Source organism: Pinus tabuliformis, chromosome 1_2, assembly GCF_031772625.1.
Source record: "Pinus tabuliformis cultivar Carrire ecotype Pingquan chromosome 1_2, CPIR1, whole genome shotgun sequence".
Lineage (NCBI taxonomy): Eukaryota > Viridiplantae > Streptophyta > Pinopsida > Pinales > Pinaceae > Pinus > Pinus tabuliformis.
The window spans coordinates 481625194-481647657 of NC_142298.1; the positions used below are offsets into that span (position 1 = coordinate 481625194).

The 22464-nt window shown below is 36.9% G+C and overlaps 1 protein-coding gene across 2 annotated transcripts in view; it reads left to right on the top strand.

Annotated features, from left to right (window-relative positions):
• LOC149206429 (cysteine-rich receptor-like protein kinase 2) overlaps positions 1 to 21759 on the top strand; it is a 44790-nt gene extending 23031 nt beyond the window's left edge. Inside the window, exons 3-7 of one of the 2 annotated variants that reach the window (XM_089395412.1) lie at positions 20101 to 20243; positions 20337 to 20547; positions 20666 to 20900; positions 20978 to 21128; positions 21217 to 21759. In XM_089395412.1, the coding sequence (XP_089251538.1) occupies positions 20101 to 20243; positions 20337 to 20547; positions 20666 to 20900; positions 20978 to 21128; positions 21217 to 21645 (1169 nt within the window). In that variant the 3' untranslated portion in view covers positions 21646 to 21759. The remainder of the gene's footprint in view (positions 1 to 20100; positions 20244 to 20336; positions 20548 to 20665; positions 20901 to 20977; positions 21129 to 21216) is intronic. The other variant, XM_089395413.1, reaches the window with a different exon arrangement.
• Positions 21760 to 22464: the final 705 nt, after the last annotated feature.

A 22464-nucleotide genomic window follows, 5' to 3' on the forward strand; every position in this document is an offset into this window, starting at 1 on the left:
TGACGCAGAAAGAGGCAACATAGAGGTAGATTGATGTAGAGCCTGCGCAGACATCTTAACGCTATGTCAGCGTGAGAGGTTTGACATAGAGGGACGCAAAAGGATTCCGGGGAAGAGGAAGTACTTCACCTGGGTCAAAAATTTGTCAGGAAGCATTTGTAAAATTTCTCATTCCTGTTTCGTTGGTTGTAATTTTGTACGTGAGAATTTGCTGAAGAATAATAAAGCTCTCATCTACTGCACCAGTTTTCCCACATTGGGGTTTTCTGGGGATGATTGTCCAAAATAATTGTGTCATTGTGATTGTATTTGTGCCAATATTTTTTTTCTTACATTTACTTTCTACAATGTTTTAATTGTGAAGGCTGCAGTAGAATATATTTCGATATTTGCTGTAAGAACACTGTGAATAACTTATTCCTGAGATAATAAGTAGAAGAAATTATATTAATCATTGCAGTAGGATTTCTATTTAGAAATTTTCACATTCCTATCTATGCTAGAACCTCCATTTAAGTGGAGGATTTTAATCATCCAAGATATGATATGACAATGTCTGAGTATGCCTTGGAATGAAGCAAAAAGCCTTCAAGGTTGAAACCAAATAAAATAGAATGAAACGACAAGCCTTAAAGATGCATATCTTATTCTAGTTGATGAAATGTTGTTGCATTCTTTGTAAGGCATGTTTGGAGGTTAAGGTTGTTCTTTGCCACTGGAAATGTCCCCATATTAGGGTGGACATTCCATCTTTACCCTTCAAAAAAATGGTTTCTCACTAGGTTCCTATGTTTCCATGCTTTAGTCCGAATAAGGGAGCCCCAAGGTGATTTTCCAATTTGATGAGAGTGTATTTTGTGTAGTTGTCCTTGTATTTCTCTTTTTAGATCCTTACCCAAAGAGCTTTCCAATTTTTTATCCATTTCCAATAGATTTCATCTCCTAAACCTTTGTTCATGATGTGATGGCTCTTATTCTAAGGCCTCCCATTTTTGGGGGAAAGTAGGCTTGGTCCCAAGCAACCAAGGGCCATTTTTTTCCATGTCTACTACACCCAAAAGAAATGATATTTGGATCTCTTTGGTTGCATTGATGATTTTTTGGGGGGGTTGCTAGGGAAAAGAAGAAATAAATGGGAAAGGACTAGAGGATAAGTTGGATTAAGGTAACAATAATTGCTAGAGAATTATATTGGAAAAGAAATCTACCAAGACATTATTCCATAAGGTAGGTCTTCCCAATAGGAGTGTTAGAGGGAGGATTTGATGAGGGGGGAGTCGAAGGTATTTTGATGGAAGCATGTCAATTTGGAAGCCTATAATTTGGTAGATGTTGCCTTGGATGTCTGGTCTGGTGTTGAAAAGGAAGATCGAAGGTTTGGCATTATTAACTTGACCAACCAAGACTATCAAGAATGTGTTTAGGAATATTTTGAGAGTTTTAGCTTCCTTATAGGTGGAGTTTTCTAGAAGTACCATCTATAACTTAAATATTTAAGAGGGCTTCTCCTTTATTGAAGAATTTGAGGCCCTGAATCAAATCACTAGTCATGGCTCATTTTATAGAGTGTCCAATGACTTATGCTTTAAGCAAAAGGTGGAAAGGGGATAGGGAGTCACCTTGCCTTATAACATTAGATGGGATGAATATGGTAGAAGGAAACCATTAAATAATATTGAGGAGAAGGAATTGGAGAGTAATTTTAATATCTATCCAATACAAATGTGAGAGATGCCAAAGGCCATTGGGATACTTTTCTAAAAAATTCTAATTCATTCCATCAAAGGTTTCTAACATGTCAATTTTTATTAACATACCTTGCTTCTTGTTGCTTTCAATGATGTGACTGCTTCATGGGATACTATGATGCCATCTAGGATTTTCCTAAGTTAGATATATCCTCAATGCTTTGATGAGATGATATGATGCATGATTGGGTTGAAGTGATTGGCTATAACATTTGTAATCAACATGTAAATGACAATATATAGAGAGATGGGTAGAATTTGTCTACTTATTCCAACTCACTTCCTTTGGGATGAGGACTAGGAAGGTGGCATTGAAATCCTTGTGAAGTTCCCTTGTTCATCTACAATCTTCTACCATCCCATATATTTCATTTCCAATATTCTCCCAACAAAACTAAAAAAAGTCTATCGTGAACCAATCTAGTCCTTATGCCATTCTTGAGACCATGTTGTTTAAAAAGTATGTGACCTCTTCATAAGTTATTCATTACATGGGTAGGGTGTTTTACTCATCCATGATTAGCTTGGGAATTTATCCAAATTGGATCATCATTTTATTTTTCATCTATCTTGATTTTTCAAAATGGAGAAAATTGGAGGAAACAATTTGTAGGGTCATTTTAATGGTGGGTCGTAGTTTGAAGAATTGGGATCTAAAACCTTTTAGAGCCATTTTAAGGTACCAAATGGAATTTTTTTGGGTCAAAACTTTCCCACCCTAGTGTGAAATCCTAATAAATTGATACACACTTATAGGCTTTTCTATTGGTGCAATAATCATGCTAAGCAAATGCCATATGCAAAAGTTATGCCTCCCACAAGTTAACCTATTGTATTGATCAACATGGTATGAGAGGATGCCACTTCAACCCCCATTACACTTGAAAATGGGGATAACCACATGTGGACATTAAAGAAGACTCTAGAAGGTCCAAACCTGTAACTCTAGTTGAGGGTTAAGAGAGTAAAACCTTACCCCTAGTTAGCTATTGGGCTATGTTAAATACTAAGCCACAAGGAGTAGGAGTTCCATTCTATGCCATTGTATTGTGTTCCGTAGTTGACCAAAGTGACTTGAAGTGAGATTTTAAAGAGAAGAATAAAGGGGATTAAGGTTACATAGCAGCCTTACAAGCCATAGGTCTCAGGTAACTCCATAGAGTACCTCTTCCTTTCTACTTGCATATTTCCATACTAGAGAAAAGAGAATATAGTAGCCTCACCTTCTAGTTGGTTTTTTTCGTAGAAAGGTTTCCTAGGGTAAGAATTGTGTTAATGTGTGTGTATTTATTTCCATTTTCTCTATTTCTTACATTTCAGCTATATCATTCTTTCAAGCAGAAAGTTAGCTATAAAAAAAATGATATCTAAAGGTCCAAGGATAAATAAATTACATAGTATAGATTTCAGTTAATATTCAGATATGTTGTGACGAACTATTCTAGTGGAATATCCACGAAAGTTTTCAGATTAAGTATGTTCTCAAGGATGTCTTTTGTTGCTAGACTTCCTATAAATATTTTGAGAGAAGATTGTCAACGTAGTTAGTGGTTCCTATTATATCTCATTGTTGATTTTCAAATTGGTTCCTTGTGTATTCTTTAGGAAGTGTATTTTATTATGATTGGTCCTTTCCATAGTGGGTTGGTAGAAATATCTCAAATTTTTATCACCTTATTCAAGCCAATGAGCTCTAAATCTTGCTTTTGTAGAAATTCTTCTTTCTAATTGGTGGTTATGATTCCTTCTCTCAAGATATTCTCTTCTTTCCTTAGGTCATTAGTCATTGCCATGTCCATTATTTCTTGTTCTATTATTGTTAATTTTAGGTATGTTCTATGCTAGAGCAATTTATTTCAATTTCTTTTCCACATTAGCAATCACATCAGCATAAAGTAAACTACAGATAGAACATAAATATAAATTGTAGAATACAAGCCAAGACAAAAGGACATAAGATGTGGCGCTAGCCAGGAACAAACCCCAATGTGGGGAAACCCTTGATCAATTCTTCTTTTATGTTCTTCAAAGTTCAGTAGAGAAAGTGAGAGAGATAGTACATTTACAATAGAAGTCGATCACTTTGACTTTTGATATCGGCATGAGATCAGTTGAAGACATATTGCTTCAACTGATTCTCTAAGGTGACTCGTTAACCTATCATAGTGCTGCATCTCGTCTATTTGCTGCACATTACCGTGTGACACCTTGTTGTATTGTCACATGTGTTGAACCTTGATGACTAAGCTGCTCTCATCTTCATGCTGCTCATCATGCTACATCTTCCATGGTCTTATTCATCATCAAGTTGCCCATGCTCATGATCTCATTCATCATTATGCTGCCCATGCTCATATCATCATGCATCATTATGTTGCCCATGCTCATATCATCATGCTGCTTATTATGCTTCCCATGATCTCATACATCATGCTGCCTTTCTTCGGAGACAGATGCTCCGGCTGTTTCGGCAGTTCCCGATAGTTCCGGCTTTTTCGGCAGTTCCGGCTTTTCCGGCAGTTTCGGCTTTTCTGGCAGTATCGGCTTTTCGGCTTTTCCGGTAGTTTCGACTTTTCCGGCTTTTCTGGCAGTTCCGGCTTTTCTGGCTTTTCCGACTTTTCCGACTTTTCCTTAAGATCTCTCCTCCTACTAAAACCCAGAGACAAGTAGAGAGAGGAAGAGATCCAAGTGTGTGTAGAAATGACTTGAAGTCCTCTTCTATTTATACTAAGACGTAGAGGTTGAATAGACATGACTGTTGGGCTTCTGAGCCTACATAAGTTGCTGGTCTGCTTGATAATAATTCCATAATCAAAATAAATTCACATCTCCATAAATACTTATCGGAATCGGATGATCTTTAAATCAATCCTACACCTCTCAATGAGAGGGATCAAATAAAAATATCAGCGGCCATAAATGATATGACCCACATGGAGTTTGGCCCTAGTTGCCAATTTTAACACTCCCTCTCAACTAGGGAGAATTCCATCTGTTGATCCATATGTCCAACTGTACTATCTCTGCTATCAGTGCCCTGCACTGCTCTGCTCAACTCTACTCAGCTCTGCTTAGCTCTGATGGCTCTTCTCAGATCTGCTCAGCTTTGATGGCTCTGCTCTGCTCTGCTGGTTCTACTCTGCTCTGCTGGCTTTGCTCTGCTCTGCTCAGCTCTACTGGTTCTGCGCTGCTCAACTTAGCTCTGTTGAACCATGAAGAAGAAGAATTGATCGAGAATGTGTAATACCATTCTCCACTGACCCGAAGTCAGTCTTAGAGTGTGTACCACTGGTCCCAGACCAGTCCTCAACCGTCCCAAAGTCAGTGTCATAGTAGGTACAACTTTTGCCACTGGTCCCAGACCAGTACTCTACTGACTCAAAGTCAGTCTCAGAGTATGTACCACTAGTCCCAGATCAGTCCTCAATCGACTCGAAGTTAGTGTCATAGTGGGTACAACTCCTACCACTGGTCCAGACCAGTATCATTGGTCCCAGATCAATGAAGGTCATCCTAGCATAGGGAGTATGGTAGAAACAACGATGCGTCCATCGGTACTACTATGGTCCCTATCCTCATTTCCCTGATCATTGATCAGATGAGAGGTACTTCCCATGAGTCCCAGACTACATGGGTAGGATGCCTCGACAGGAGAACTTAATCAATCCTGTCCTCAAAGGAAAACTAATCATCCTGCTACACAATCGCCGTGGAGAATACATCATCCAGGCCTAACAGGAGAACTAATCATCCTGCTACACAATCGTCATGGAGAACACATCATCTAGACCTCACAGGAGAACTAATCCTCCTGCTACACAATCGTCATGGAGAACACATCATCTAGACCTCACAGGAGAATTAATCATCTTGCTACACAATCGTCATGGAGAACACATCATCCAAACCTCATAGGAGAATTAATCATCCTGCTACACATTCGTCATGGAGAACACATCATCCAAACCTCACAGGAGAATTAATCATCCTGCTACACAGGAGAGCGAATCATCTTGTCCGACAAGAGAGCGAATCATCCTGTCCACAGGAGAGCGAATCATCCTGTCCCACAAGAAAGCGAATCATCTTGTCCATAGGAGAGCGAATCATCCTGTCCATAGGAGAGCAAATCATCCTGTCCCAGTGGGCACCACCAGGGGAGGGTGAGTCACCCTGTGGTCGTATGTTGCTCCAGTAAGAACCACAAGCCCCCAGAGCTACTAGAGCTCAATGTATACAACATGCAGGACCCTTGTACAAGGGTCTCTTGATGACTCCAATTCGTTCGGGAAAATCATAGATTTGATCTTTCCCCCAAGGTTTAGACAAAGTGTAGCGACCTGTACATCATCTCATAGCGATGGAGCTTCCTTGCTCATAGACTTACCACATCCCAGATAAGGTAGTATCTAATGTCTATTTGCTGGAGCAATCGTCGAATACGAGATTCCTCAATAATCGAATCCCACCTCTGGTTGTCACAGAGAATCACAGTGGTACAAATAGCTCACTTGAAGAGCTTCCTCAACTAGGCAGTTTCATACGAGATCATACTCGTAGATATGTATCCGGTCTCAACGGTGCTTATAACAACTGACTTCTGCTTCCTGCTCATCCATGATATTGAAGCAGAATCCAAAGAGAAACAACTGTAAGAAGTGCTCTAGTGATCCTCCACACTGCCTGCCCAATCAGCATTCGAATAATCATGCAATTTCATATTTCCGGTAGTGTATCTCAATCCATGAGAGATTGTGCCCCGAAGACATCTTAGAAGATTCTTGGCACCAATCCAGTGAGGTTCAACCAAATATGAGCTCACCGTGCTAACTGCAAAACATATGTCCGGACGGAAGTTCACCAAGAACATCAACGCGAATGAGTTTATGAGATTCAGAGGCATTTCCCAAATCTGGTCTGACATCATTACCATATAACTTTTGAAAGTTAAGATCCTCGAGGTAGTCACAGGCTTGCAATTCACCATTCCACATCTAGAATCCAACTCCCTCTTACTTCTGCAAATGAAAGGGTCTGCACCTGTTAGAAGTAGGTCGTCCTCTAAGGTGTTGGTATGAGAGATCTATCATCCACAACCTTTAGATGGTTTGGATCCGTTTCACTCCTAGTGAATCTCAACTTTATCAGACAGCTATCGATCCTCTCATATTATGCCTGGGGTGTTTTGCTTCAAGCCATAGAGGGCTTTCTTCCACCTGCATATGCGAGATTCCTGATTATCAATCTCAGACCCCTTGGGTTGTTCTAGACCTGTGGACCCGCTACATGAGGGGAATGGTCCCCTTGTAAGATTTTCCTTTGGTACATCTTAGACATGTACTTTCATGCTCCTTCTGAATTCAGGCATCCCTGTCACCATATGACTCATAGACCTTCGGTGCTACGTGACAATGGACATGGTCCCTAGTGGACTTCCTGCAATTTGATACAACCCTGAACTTAAAAACATCTTTGAAATTTCTATTTCCAAACACGTACCTTTCCATCGATGAGTGCCACCTTGAAACCTTTGACTTCCATTTTCGAGATGGCCACCAGGTTCTTCTTGCGATCAGGTACATAAAAGTGATGCGGGGTTCCTTGCTTTCTTTGAAGAGTCAACCATTTCCTTGATGATCTGCATTACCTTTGGACACTCCTACGCATAATGGCTGAACTTATTGCAACCAAGGCATCCGCCTTTCCTTCCACCCTTAGATCCGAACTTCCCAATGAAGTGATCTTTAGATGGGCCATCAGAAACTTCCGCTACGCCATTCCGATAATATGTTCTGCTTCGAATTCACCCTTTGTGAACTTAGAAGAGAGATGTGGAACCCATTGATCCTTTTGTATTGTCCCTATTGTCTTTGGTGATTGCTTTTTCACTCTTGCTTGGGCATTGTCTTCACCTCAGCTCTGCTACCATGCTAATTTTAGGTATGTTCTATGCTAGAGCAATTTATTTCAATTTCTTTTCCACATGAGCAATCACATCAGCATAAAGTAAACTGTAGATAGAACATAAATATAAATCGCAGAAGACAAGCCAAGACAAGAGGACACAAGATGTGGCGCTAGCCAGGGACAAACCTCAATGTGGGGAAACCCTTGATCAATTCTTCTTTTATGTTCTTCAAAGTTAAGCAGAGAAAGTGAGAGACATAGTACATTTACAATAGAAGTCAATCACTTTGGCTTTTGATATTGACATGAGTTCAGTTGAAGACATATTGCTTCAACTGATTCTCTAAGGTGACTCGTTCACCTATCATAGTGCTGCATCTCGTCTATTTGTTGCACATTACCGTGTGACACCTTGCTGTATTGTCACACGTGTTGAACCTTGATGACTGAGCTTCTCTCATCTTCATGCTGCTCATCATGCTGCATCTTCCATGGTCTTATTCATCATCAAGTTGCCATGCTCATGATCTCATTCATCATTATGTTTCCCATGCTCATATCATCATTCATCATTACGCTGCCCATGCTCATATCATCATGTTGCTTATTATGTTGCCCATGACCTCATACATCATGCTGCCTTCCTTCGGAGACAGATGCTCCAGCTGTTTCGGCAGTTCTCGGTAGTTTCGGCTTTTCCGGCAGTTTCGGCTTTTCCTGTAGTTTCGGCATTTCTGGCATTTCCGGCTTTTCCGGCAGTTCCAGCTTTTCCGACTTTTCTAGCTTTTTCGGCTTTTCTGGCTTTTCCGGTATTTCTGGCTTTTTCGGCGTTTCCGGCTTTTTCGGCAGTTCCAGCTTTTCCGACAGTTTTGGATTTTCTAATTTTTTGGCTTTTCTGCCAGTTCTAGCTTTTCTGGCTATTCCAGCTTTTCCGACAGTTCCGACTATTCGGGCAGTTCCAACTTTTTTGACAGTTTCGGCTTTTCCAGCTTTTCTGGTAGTTCCAACTTTTCCGGCTTTTCTAGCTATTCTGGCTTTTCCGGCAGTTCCAGATTTTCCGGCTTTTCCGGCAGTTCCAGATTTTCCGGCTTTTCCGGCTTTTCCTTGGGAGCTCTCCTCCTACTAAAACCCAAAGACAAATAGAGAGAGGAAGAGATCCAAGTGTGTGTAGAAATGACTTGAAGTCCTCTTCTATTTATACTAAAACGTAGAGGTTGAATAGACATGACTGTTGGGCTTCTGAGCCTACATAAGTTGCTGGCCGACTTGATAATAATTCCATAATCAAAATAAATTCACATCTCCATAAATACTTATCGGAATCGGATGATCTTTAGATCAATCCTACACCTCTCAATGAGAGGGATCCAATAAAAATATCAGCTGCCATAAATAATATGACCCACATGGAGTTTGGCCCTAGTTGCCAATTTTAACAATTATTGCCATTTTTTGATCTAGTTGCCACCTATCTTGGAATATGTTTCTTAAATCCTCTTTCTTCTGTTCTTTGAGTTTGTATTTAAGATGTTTTAGTTTTTGTTGGATTTCATACACTTGGTTTCTTGGATGTTGTTTTCCTCCTTTCACCATTCCGCCATTTTTTGTTGAAGATGGAGTGAGGCAACCATAATTTCTCAGTTTTGAATGGGATGACATGTGTAGTTCCATTGTTGTCCCATTTCATGGATATCGGTTGGAAAATGGTTCAAGCTTATGTTCGGTAACACCTCTACTACCACATTTTTAGCTTTTTTCCATAACTCCTTTAGGAGAAAGGATCTATCTAGCTTTACAACTATTCTTTGCCCCCCCCCTCACTTGAAGTGTACAACCCATTTAGGGTGGGAATATCTATGTGCCTTAGATAGTGAGTGACTTGTTTGAAACAATGATTTTCTTCTCTCAATTTTCAATTCCTCTCATCTTTTCTCCAAGGGATATTATTGTTGAGAAACCAATAAGGCAGTAAATTAGATCATATTTCTCTTTACTTGATAGTTGCTTGTGAATATTGTTGGCTTCTTATTATATGATTATGTTCTTCTTCATCATACAACTACCAAAACCCAATAAATAATGAACACAAGATGTAGGCTCTCCAAGCCAGGGCCAAAACCCAAGAAGGGGGGGAACCCAAAAACTCCTATTATGATAGAATCAAATCAAAGTGAGATATCCAAGACCCAAATACGAAGACTAAGACCTCCCACAAGACTCAAGTCAGCCCTCCATTTCATACACTAGATACCATGATTCTATCCATTAGAGAATCCTCACAACTCAGGAAACAGATCTTCATTTTAGCTCGTATTTCTCCATAGAAGTGTAGACTCATTCCTTCAGAATACTCACATATTCTTTAGGACTTTAACCTCAGGGATTTCACAGCGACTTTTAACCTTTGAAATTTGCATCTTTTCAACCTCGAAAACTTGCATATGTTACAAAAGAATTTGTATTCTTTTTACTGAGAAATTCACATCCTTTTTCACAGAGAATACTCACATTCTTTTCACAAGGAAACTCACGTCCTTGCCTCAGAAGAAACTCGTATTTCTTGCTTCAAAACTTCAATGAATTGCTTAACAAATGGTGGAACATTTATGCCAATATATAGTTGCTTTCCATGTGGAGGGTCAAGTCCTTGGGGCAGGTCGACTTGGTCTTGTGGGAAAAACTTGACACTTTTGACTCAAAAATGAAATTTTCTTTTAATTACAAATAGTCTGAATGGGACTTGTGACTCATGAAAAATACTCTTATTCACTCAAAACCCTAGAAGCATGAAGAACATGCTTTACTAAAATAAAATTTGACTTGAGCATGAAACCCATGCTTGAAAAATAAATAATTTTCTTTTGCCTTTTCTTTTACAAAATATATATATTGATGCAAGTACAATGATAATTATGAAGACCGAACCTAGTTACGTCTTCAACACTCCCGCTTAACTAGGGAGGTATTCATAATTACACAACTGGTACAAGGATACTCTCAAATTGAAATATTCTCATAAGAAGAGTCAAATTGATAAGCCATGTTTGAGCATCAACATCATACCCAACATTGTCAAATAGCAATATAGAAAGGCCTTGACTAACAAGCTCTATCTCTCCACTAGATTAGAGCACAATGTTAGGAGGCATACATATGGACACCACCATAACCTCTTAAGGCACATACTCCATCTGAATGTTCACCAGGTATGTCCTTTTAGGACTATTCTCATATTGGATTTCCAGTCCTCAAAGAATGTATGTCCTCTTCGACCACTATTATCTTGGATACCCTGTCTGATCCTAAAAGAGTGTCAGTCCGTAGGACTGCTTCCTATCTTGGATTCTCAACCCTCAAGTAGTACTCGTCTGAGATGCTTATCCAATCCTCCATTCTCCCTACCAGTTCCTTCACTAAATCTTATGGTTGTTAGTCTTGGTCTAGTGCATGACACATGGAGAATGCAATGTCCCTCATCACTCCCTCTCAATCAGTGAGATAATCCTTACTTCCTCTCAACTAGGGAGACTTCAACTATAGGATTTATTGTGTCTTGTTCATTAGCTACTTGTTCTACTGTGGATATCTTAGTGTTAGTTACAGGGCTCCTTTCTCGCATCATCGTATCATACCTGAGCTTCGACCTTCCAAATTATTTCACATTCCATCTTCATGACATGGTTTCTTAGCTCCTAACAACATCACATCATATCAAACTTTAGCCTTTCTGGATCTTTTTCAATCTTCATCTAGCTTTGAATGCATCATGTCATCAATTAGTTCTTCACGTAGGCCTTCTGTTAAAATTGGCAACCAGGGTCGAAAGGATAGGCAACCAGGCCGAGTAGAAGAGGAGTAAAACGCTGGCTGTTTGGGCACATTTGGAGGAGGCCGTATGCTACAACAAGGTTGTGTGGTAGGCCACAGGCCATACTACCACAACAAAGAAATAATGTGGGCTGTTTTGCTGTCATATGCCCTAAGGCAACAACCTAGTAAGGGAGGAGTTCACTTTCAGCAAGCTGCAATCTTCCAAGGTTTGTTTGGGGTAGCTTGGAGAAGATTAAGGCCACATGCATGTGCCCTAACCAATCTGTCACTAACAATCAACAACAAACAAGGTTGGACAAGCATGGATGCTGCTGCCTATATATGAGGGATGCTAGATCTGTCTTGATGGCCTATGATGAAGGTTGTCCCATCTTCCATCCTACATAACAAACAAAGATCCTAAACTATGAACCAATACAGTCCATGATAAGAAGTGACAGCAAGGTGACCCATGAAGTTTGAATGCATACTAATGTGATAGTGCAGCAAGATGCATGGGCAGCATAATAGCAACAATGACATGTGGCAGCAAAAGCACATTGGGACAACAATAGCAATGCTAAACAGTGGGACACAGCATGGTAAGTGGTACAACAGGACATGGTGCTTGTCGGAGCTTCGTACTTGGGACAACAAGCTATGACGTGGCACAACAATGCTAAACAGTGGGAAAACAACAAATGCAATCATGATGGAGCATGATAGATGGGACAACAAGGACATGGTGCTTGCATATGACAACAAGCAATCATGGTGCACCAGTATCATGTGTACAACATGGTAATGAGGTCCAGCATAGTGATGATGGGTGCAACATGACGCAACACAGTGAGGTGCGGCACTATGATGGGTGATGGAGTCACCTGGGAGAATCAGTTGAAGCAGCATGTTTTCAACTGAGTTTAGCTACCTCATGTATCATCTACGTAGAGATGATCTATGCTTTTATTTAGATAAGTCAAAATGTTGGCTTCTGTTGTAAATGTACTATATCTCTCTCTCTCTACTGAACTATTGAAGAACATATAAGAAGAATTGATCAAGCGTTTACCCACATTGGAGTTTGTCCCTGGCTAGCGCCACATCTTGTGTCCTCTTGTCTTGGCTTGTCTTCTGCGATCTATGTTTATGTTCTATCTGCAATTTACTTTAATGATGATGTGATTGCTAATCTAGAAAAGATATTGAGCTAACTGTGAAAATAGAAATAAATTCCTCTAAGCATGGAACATACCTAAAATTAACACCTTCATGTCTTCTTTCTTCATCAGAATTTCTCTAGTCAAGATGTAGAGTCATAAAATCGGTTGCTTCCTCCCTTTGAAGTCAACATTCCTTTGCATGGTCTATCTTTATATTGCAACATTTTTTTGCTACATGTTCTTTAGCTTCCAATTGTTAATCAATGTGTTCCAAGCTTTAATTAATATCGTATCCATCAAGATTTTTATAGCTCCCTCTATCCATCTGCGGTAAGTGAACTTCTTTCCTTGTATGCTTCCATGATTTCACCAACTTCCTTCTTTGATACATATTTCTAGACTGCTCCCTTCTTCTTGGTTTTGATCTTCTTGTATATCATCCTTATTTACTTTGTTCTACCATCCTTCTCATCTTGCTTTCACAACTTTGGCAGTCTTCATTCTGTGTCTGCAATTCTCACCAGCAAGTACAACTAAGCAAAATATACAAAAACAAGAGAACAAAATCAAGAAGTTACTTATCTCTAAGAATATGTCACCATGATGTTAATCTTGTCATTCCTAAAGACTAGGGATTTCAGAAAAGATGATTTGCTAGGGTTTCTAGGGTTTTCTAGTTCAAATACTTGCTAGGGTTCATAAACCTTAGGTTCTTCATTTGTCAAACCGTAGAAATTATGTCATTAATATTTTTTCAAATACTAAAGGATCAGTTGCAAAAACCCTAATGATATCAAGCCTTTTGTGAGGATACTTCTATACCAACATTTTTATGATGCATTTCAATCCTTTAAGAGATCATTATATGCACACTATGACAGAAGGACACAAGTATACATACCAGTGTTGCACCAATCGCGAAAATATCGCGATAAAATCGTTTTATCGCGATTTAAAAAAAAACGATAAAATCGCACGATAAAAACGATTTTTTTTGGCTGATTTTTATGAAAAAATCGCGATTTTTATGGAAAAATCGTGGCTATGTTGGGCAGCGCGATTTATAACTAGAAAAACATGAATTTTTTTCTCATTAATGTTATGAAGACAATGGCCAATCCTATGCATCAACAGTACTCAAGAAAAATAGCACTTATATCACATTTACTGGTGCATTTGGGACACTTCGCTGTCAATGAGAGATCACAGATTTAGAATATCCGACAGTGATGAAAACACAAGTGATTGCATAGCTATTCCGTAAATATATATGCTGTGTGAAAAGAATCTCTTAGCAGTGAAATGTTTCTTCAAATACTCAAGTGTATGTGTAGGTTCAAACAGGTTATGACCATAAGAATCAACCATTCACAATGTAACAAATGAGCAGTGATAAGAGTGCAAACGTTGGCAGCAATGTCAAGAGATCACATACTGTATAAACCGTGTTTTAGTGTTCTCTAGCAGTGAACAATTTTAACCTTTTCAGCATGTTTAGATGAGTGCTATTAATCATGTATTGAAAACCATTTATTCAAGACTCAAGAGTTACTATATGCATAAGAGTAGTTTCCTTTCAAGATCAAAACCATGTTAATGGAAACTCCTTTGTTAAATTGCTGTTAATGAAAATCAGGGTTAGAAACACATTAATATCGAACTCAAACACCATATTGTCTAACAAGACAAGACATCGATCTGCTTGTAGATGTATTAAGAATGTCAAGTATATTCGAACACTGTCATAAAATGGTGTATAAAGATGAGAATGTGACCACTATTCAGAAAACTAAACCCTTATTACCAGTGCTGAAATGATACCAGAAATAACTTCATGCATGTAAATCTGTTTTAAACCAAGGATGGGAGATTTATTATGCTATAAATTGTGCCAAACTCATCATAGACAACCTCAGATCTGAAACAATGACCTCAAAAAACCCGGACATGAAGATTTCAAGGGTGAAATTTAGGTGCAAAGAAGCCAGGTCATTTCAGTTACTCTGTCATCGATTTGTCTCTTTTAGGTATATGGAGCAAAGAAACACTTCAACGTTAGCACCAATCCTTGTAACATAAGTTATAACCTTAAGTGAGAGCAGAATTAACACTTAACCCGACATTTCTAAACATAGACTTTAGGCACCGTACATTTCTAAGCATAGACTTTAAGCAACCCGGAAGATTTGAGTCTCAAACTAATTCCAAGTTTGCTCATGAGATACATTATTATATTTTTTGTTGATATTTTGATGCTGAGTTGGGACTCAGGAGTCAGGACTTACTATTCAGGACATGATTCACTGTTACGTGTGATGTAGCACTAAAAATGATATTAAACATCTTATTAGTTCTTTTATCATATTTATGTGTCAATGTATTTATTTTATGTTGTAGATGGTTTAGATATTAAAAAAATTGAAAAAAATGAATATTTTTATATGTTACGATTTTTTCCTTTTTTCCCGATTTTAACGATTTTTTTTTTTTTTTTTTTTTTTTTCCCGGGCCGAAATTATCCTGATAACGACTAGTGCAACATTGATACATACCTTTTAAGAGATCATTATATGACCACTATAACAGAAGGACACAAGTATACATACCTTTTTCATCCTTGCAAAGATCTTGTTCTTGGTTTTCCATCTGTCTTCAATCTTCAGTTGTCAAATGTTGTCAAGCCATTCATCACTGTTGCAATATTGTCTTATCAAATCACTTCAGGAGATAACCCGTATCGCAGTCTTGCCTTAGGAGATCATTTCGCCTTACTGTTATGCATCATTGATATATCAAAATCGCATGTCAAGAGGAAACATTTCATCACTGTATGTCGTTGATATGTAGAACTCGCATATTGTGTATTACTGATATGTCAAACTCATATGCCAAAAAAGGGAACCCGCATCACTATATGATGTTGACATTGATCACTAAAAGACACATCAATTTTAGGATTTTGGTAGATAACAGAGTTTGGATGTTCATCATCTCGGATCATTTATTGTCCAAGTCTAGAGGATACAACTCGCATTACTGTTTATCAACCTTACTTCAGATCTTTTGTTCGATGGGAGATAATCATGATGACTTCGGATCACTGTGGTTCTTACAAATGTATTATTTTTCTATCATTGTGCCAAAAGTATATGGCTTTCTGTCATACCTATGTGTATCACTGTCATTATTGTAGTATCTTTATACCACAAAATCACTCCAGACAAACTCTTTAGATTAACTCAGATGGACTTCTAACAGAGAGATTGGAGATGTTACGTGAATAACTGTCCAATGTATCAGGTGTCTTGTATTGTTTCATATTACTCTCATAACATGTCTCAGAAGGAACTTATATTGCTGTCAGGATTTGAAGGGGATGACATATATCATCGTTTATGCATATCACTGTTATGTCGACAAAATCCACCATGGTCTTAAATCGGACCTTGGATTAAGAACAGAGAAGGGATCTTGGATCATATTGTGACGCCTTCGATGTTATGCTTAGAAGAAGACTATGTATCACCATAAAGGAGTATATCCCTGTATCACTATAGTAGTCAAAGTATAATTGGCTTGAATCACTTTCCGAGAAGAATAGATATTTCTCATCATCATCGACCGCAAGAGAATTGTATGAATGGAGAAATGTGTCACAGAATTCGAATGCCATTAATGCAGTCACAGATTTAGATATACGCTTCCTTGTTTGCTTTAGGATATATTGATCCATTTCGTTCAACATATTTTTTCCAAGAGGCTTCCAACTATACTGAGCATACTTTCGTCTTCCTCCTTAGATCACAGAGAACATTGTACAAGGCTTCAGATGTCATGATAGGGTGCACGTTCCTGTAGCTTGTATTGGCATCAGTCCTTAGATCACAGAGAACATTGTAGAAGGCTTCAGATGTCATGATAGGGTGCACGTTCCTGTAGCTTGTATTGGCATAAGAGAATATTTCCATGTCTCCACAGTTTCGGCCTACTATTCAATTATTCAAATTGTAGTAGTTCTTTCAATTGCCATTTTATAAATTTTAAACAATTTGCTGGTGTGCCACAGGTTCTGAGATTTCCACAATTTCATGTTACAAAACTATAGAAACTTTAAAGGGCTTCGTTGCCCTTCTTTCGCATATTGTCCTTTACTTCCGGTTACCACAGTGCCTTTGCATGTTACAGGACTTCAGATGCATATCTCAGAATTCTTACAATCCTTTGCTTTAGGATGCTATAGAGATCAATAATAAGCTTTGGTTTCTTGTGTGAATGAATGTCATTGCAACACACCCTTTTTCGGGTGCTTCAGACTTTTGATCTTTCGGAAATGATCCTCAAGAGCTATCTTATTATAATTTTAAGAGCCTTCAATGATGTAATAACTTCAAGCCATTCTTGGAGAGATAACTACTGCTAAATTCCAACAATGTGTGACCTTCAAACTGACCTTAGTTCTGATACCATGTTGAGAAATCAATAGGGCAGTAAATTAGATTAAAATTTTCTTTACTTGATAGATGCTTGTGAATATTGTTGTTTTCTTATTATATTATTATGTTCTTTTTCATCAAACAAATACCAAAAACATAAACATGAAGATTACAATAAACAATGAACACAATACATAGGCTCTCCAAGCCAACGCCATAACCCCACAAGGGGAAAACCCAGAAACTTTTCTTCTTATAGAATCATATCAAAATGAGATATCCAAGACTCAAAGACCAAGACCAGGACCTCCCACAAGACTCAAGCCAGCCCTCCATTTTGTCCACTAGATACCATGATTTTTTCCATTAGAGAATCCTCACAACTCAAGAAACAAATCTTCATTTTAGTTCGTATTTCTCCACAAAAGTATAGGCTCATCCCTTCAGAAAACTCGCACCTTGTTTAGAACTTTAACCTCAGAGATTACGCATCTTTGCGTGGACTTTTAACCTATAAAATTCACATATTTTCAACCCCAGAAACTTGCATATGTTACAAAAGAATTCATATTATTTTTACAGAGAAATACACATCCCTTTTCATAGAGAACACTCGCTTTCTTTTCGCAGAGAAACTTGCATCCTTACCTCTGAAGAAACTCACATTTCTTGCTTCAGAACTTCAATGAATTTCTTAACAAATGGTGGAACATTTATGCCAATATATAGTTGTTTGTCCATGCGGAGGGTCACATCCTTTGGGCAGGCCGACTTGGTCTTGTGGGAACAACTTGACACTTCTGACTCAAAAATAGTTTTTTCTTTCAATTATAAATAGTCCAAATGGGACTTATGACTCATGACACTCTTATTGACTCAAAACCCTAGAAACATGAAGAACATGCTTTACTAAAATAAAATTTGACTTGAGCATGAAACTCATGCTTGAAAAATGGATAATTTTCTTTTTCTTTTGCTTTCATGAAATATATACATTGATACAAGTGCAATGATACTTATGAGGACCGGACCTAGTTAGATCTTCAATAGTTATGGCGTTGAATCATCCCCCAATATTCCACTATTTCCCCTAGTATTTCTCCCAATTCTTTTATGGAATCAAGAAAGGCTCCTTTAAGGCAAGGCACTAGGGGTCTAGAAACATTAGTAATTATGCTTTGCTCCTTAGATACTAATTCTTGGAAATTTCTTTAAATGGAATTAATTACCACTAGTAGGTCTATCACGTTGATTCAACTTGTATTCTATACCATGTCCATACTTCCTATCATGTCATTAAAGCTATTTTAAAAAAGAAAATTACTAGTCCAATGGTTTTGGTTGTATGTGCTTCCTCCTCCCTTCTTCCTTTTTCACATGGCCTCCTTATATAGTTTTGCGATTGTCTTTAGCGAGAGGTTGTTTAGATATTCCTACTTCAATTTTGGAGTGGAGTGTGATAATTTTGGCCATATTTGTATCTTTCTATGGGTTATCAAAGTCCCTTTATGCTCAGTTGATGAGATTGATTCCTCCATGATCTTATTTTCCCTATTTTGTATTTGCATGGGAACTACACAATTTGCCTCTACTTGTTTTTATTCTTTGATGCCTAGGTCATTTGCTAGGGATGGGAAGGGATGGATTTTCCTTTTCTCTATAGAAATTGCTTTCTTCTATCATGTGATGGTTGCTAACTACCCTCTTCGAAGTTTCCCTCATTTTGAGGAAGGCTCAATTCTAGGTACAATGGATCTTTGTCGTGACATGAAATTTTGAGTTATGTTTTCAATTGGTTTTTTGTTTTCCTTGGATATTTTGAAGCCCATCCTCATATTTTGTCTTTGATTCTCTATATTTACTATTGCCTCAATTTTTGGGTAGCCATAGAGAAAATGACCATGCTTATGGACCTTTATGTACAGAAATGGTATGTGCCCATAATCTTGGGTTTGGATCCATTCCACATTTTGATAATTGATGGAAATGGATTTAGGAGGGATGCTAGAGAGATTCATGTAGACATAGATGTGACAATAAGATGTGTTTCTTCATGTTTTGGTCACCTTCAAGATTTTTACATAATATCCAAGTATATTATGATGCCTTTCATGGTTTTTTCATCCCAAAATTCTTGTGGTAGAGAATATGTGAAGATTATATTAGCAAGGAAGTGAAATCCTCATGTTCTAGATTGAATCATCATACCGAATAGAGTAATGGAAGTTGATTGAAATATAGAAGTATGGTCCATTTCCAAACATTTAATCTTAGTCTTACATGTTAGTGAATGTAATGATGAAGAATCCTTTATAACCTAATTTGATCTATACAACTCCTTTAGGATTCAAGTTTGTTGACTCTCATAGTTAGTGGGGCTTTCTCTATTGACCAAATCCTAGAATTTCATAGCCACTACATAATCATGCATGCATATAATATAGTTGTTGATGCATGTGAAGGTGATTTCTTAGCATAGGTTCTTTGTTGTTTTTTCTAAGAACTATCAATTCCATTATCTTGTGTTTTCCTTGGTTATAGTGTTTTGGGGAAGGATCCATAATTCATTCCCCTACGACAATGGCCTTTTAAGGAGGATGGTCCTACCTCTCCCATTTCTAAAGAGGCTATAGGAGTGGAGATATTATTATGTTTTAATATCATGACACCACCATTTTTAGGGTTTTAGTCACTCACCACTTATACACACAAAGTTGTACTCTATTGAACTAATGTCAACATCAATAATAAAAATGTAGACATTGATCCTAACAATATAAATTTTTTTCAACAATCACAATCTTAATGGATGTTTAAATCTTAAATAATCAACATTATATTAGTATTAGGCTGTAAAGCATTAAATGTTTTTATTGCTTTTTTTTTAACATTTACTAGAAACGCAAGCATCTAAACTATAGTAAAGCACAAAGAACAATGCATAGACTATATTAAAAAATGTTTAAAATGTAATGTGGCCTTTGATAACATGGTTTTACAATATTTCAAAAATATTTGACGTGTTCCTTTTTCTTGCAGGTTACTACAAACCATTATGTGAACTTTCAACGGCTATATCCAAATCAAAATTAAATTACAAATTTAGAACTCTACAATCTGCTACTAAAAATTTTGACCCCACAAATAAAATTGGTCAAGGAGGCTTTGGTTCAATCTATAAGGTGATTTATGTATGTGTTTTTATATGATTTATTTTTTAAATACATGGATATATTTACATAATCGTTTAATAAAATAGATGGGCATGTTAGCAGGGAGTTATACCAGATGGTAGAGAGATTGCTGTGAAGAGACTATTTTCTAATAAAGAAGAGAGTATGAGTGAGTTCTTTAATGAAGTGAATTTGATAAGTTGTGTTCAACATAAAAACCTTGTCAAACTTCTTGGGTGTAGCATCGATGGCCCAGAGAAACTCTTAGTCTATGAATACCTTCCTAACAAGAGCCTTGATCACTTTATATTTGGTAATATTTTTTGCCTCTATAAATTGAATTTTGTTAGAATCAACCTTTAAATGCTAATAATTATTGATTTTTTGAGTTATATTTAAGTTATTTGAGATAGAGTTGTACTTTTCAACAGATGAAAACTTGGGAAACATACTAGATTGGCAAAGGAGGTTTGACATTGTATTAGGGACTGCAAGTGGGCTAGCTTATCTTCACCAAGAATCAGACATACGCATCATCCATCGAGATATAAAAGCTAGCAATATTCTACTGGATCAGCATTTCAAGCCTAAAATTGCAGACTTTGGGTTGGTTAGATACTTCTCAGAAGATCAAACTCACCTTAGCACAAGAATCATTGGAACTCGGTGAGAATAAATTTAATAATAATAATAAAAAATACTCTTATTATAAATGTTGCTAATACTTATTTTTGTTTTTGCAGAGGTTACATGGCTCCTGAATATCTTGTTCATGGTCATTTGACAGAAAAGGTTGATGTTTATGCTTTTGGGGTGCTAATCCTTGAGATTATCAGTGGCAAAAGAAATAAAACACCTATTCACACCGATGACTTACCTTCTCTATTATCAATGGTAATTTCTTCATCATATACATAATCTTCATTGTTTTTTAATAGTAAAATTGTAATAATATTCAAACTATAATATATGTATGGTGCAGGTTTGGAACTGTCATTTATCAGGTACCATTTCAAATATAATTGATCCCAACATCCAAGAAAACTACCACAAGGAGGTATTGCAAGTTGTTCATATAGCTCTACTTTGCACACAAACATCTGCAATACTACGTCCTTCAATGTCTACAGTTATCATGTTACTCACCAACAAAGAACCAAATATTATAGAAGCTAGTCAACCCCCTTTTATAGATATTGACGATTTGCAAGCAAATCCTAATATTAATGTTATTTCAAACCATTCAAAATCACACACTAGTATTGCACCAAGCCATTCACATTTAAATACTAACATAAGTATTTCGCCTATATCAAAAACACCTAATCCAATAGCAAATATTGCTTCTTCCTCTGTCACTCCAATGTCTTCAAACACCATTTCGACAAGCTCTCTTAAATTTCCAAGATGACAACAAAAACACAAGAAAATAAGATACCCATTTCCTCAATTAATCCTACATGGTGAGGAATTACTATTATTGTATTTATTGGCACCATGAATACATATGAACCTTGTTTAGAGAATGGGCATTGATGGATTGTTATTAGATTAGAACTAGTCCACTGGTAACATATATGCAATTCTTATATTATAATTGATTGAAAATAGTTCCCAATATTTAACATGTAATGTAGGGATATGATATATATTTAACTTAAAATAAGCATAACAATGTTAAGAGTGATAAATGTAATCCAATGTTATAGTGATAAATGTAATCCATGGGTGAAATTAATATATTATTAGATGGCTATATGCAATGTAGGGATTTGATAATATGTATTATCAATGTGTTACATGTAATTTATAGATTTAAGATATTTGTTTAATCCATATATAATTAGATGGTTATATGCAATGTAAGGATTCACTAATATATATTATCAATATGTTACATGTAATTTATAGATTTAAGATATTTGAATTATAGTAAATGTAATAAGCTTAATGTGTATTTTATTCAAGAATATATACTCACTCATTATCATATGAAAATATCATGTGATTAAATAAGAAAACATAATTTTAAAATGTATTTTGTACATTTAATATATATTTATTTAAATATAAATAAAGACAAAACTATTAAAATAATTTATAATAACATGAATACATTCCTAAAATAACAAAAAAATTATAAGCTCATTATAATGAATTATTTATTTGAAATGTCCATAATGATTGAAGAAGGATTTACAATCTACTTCAAAAGTTATCTTATTGATGC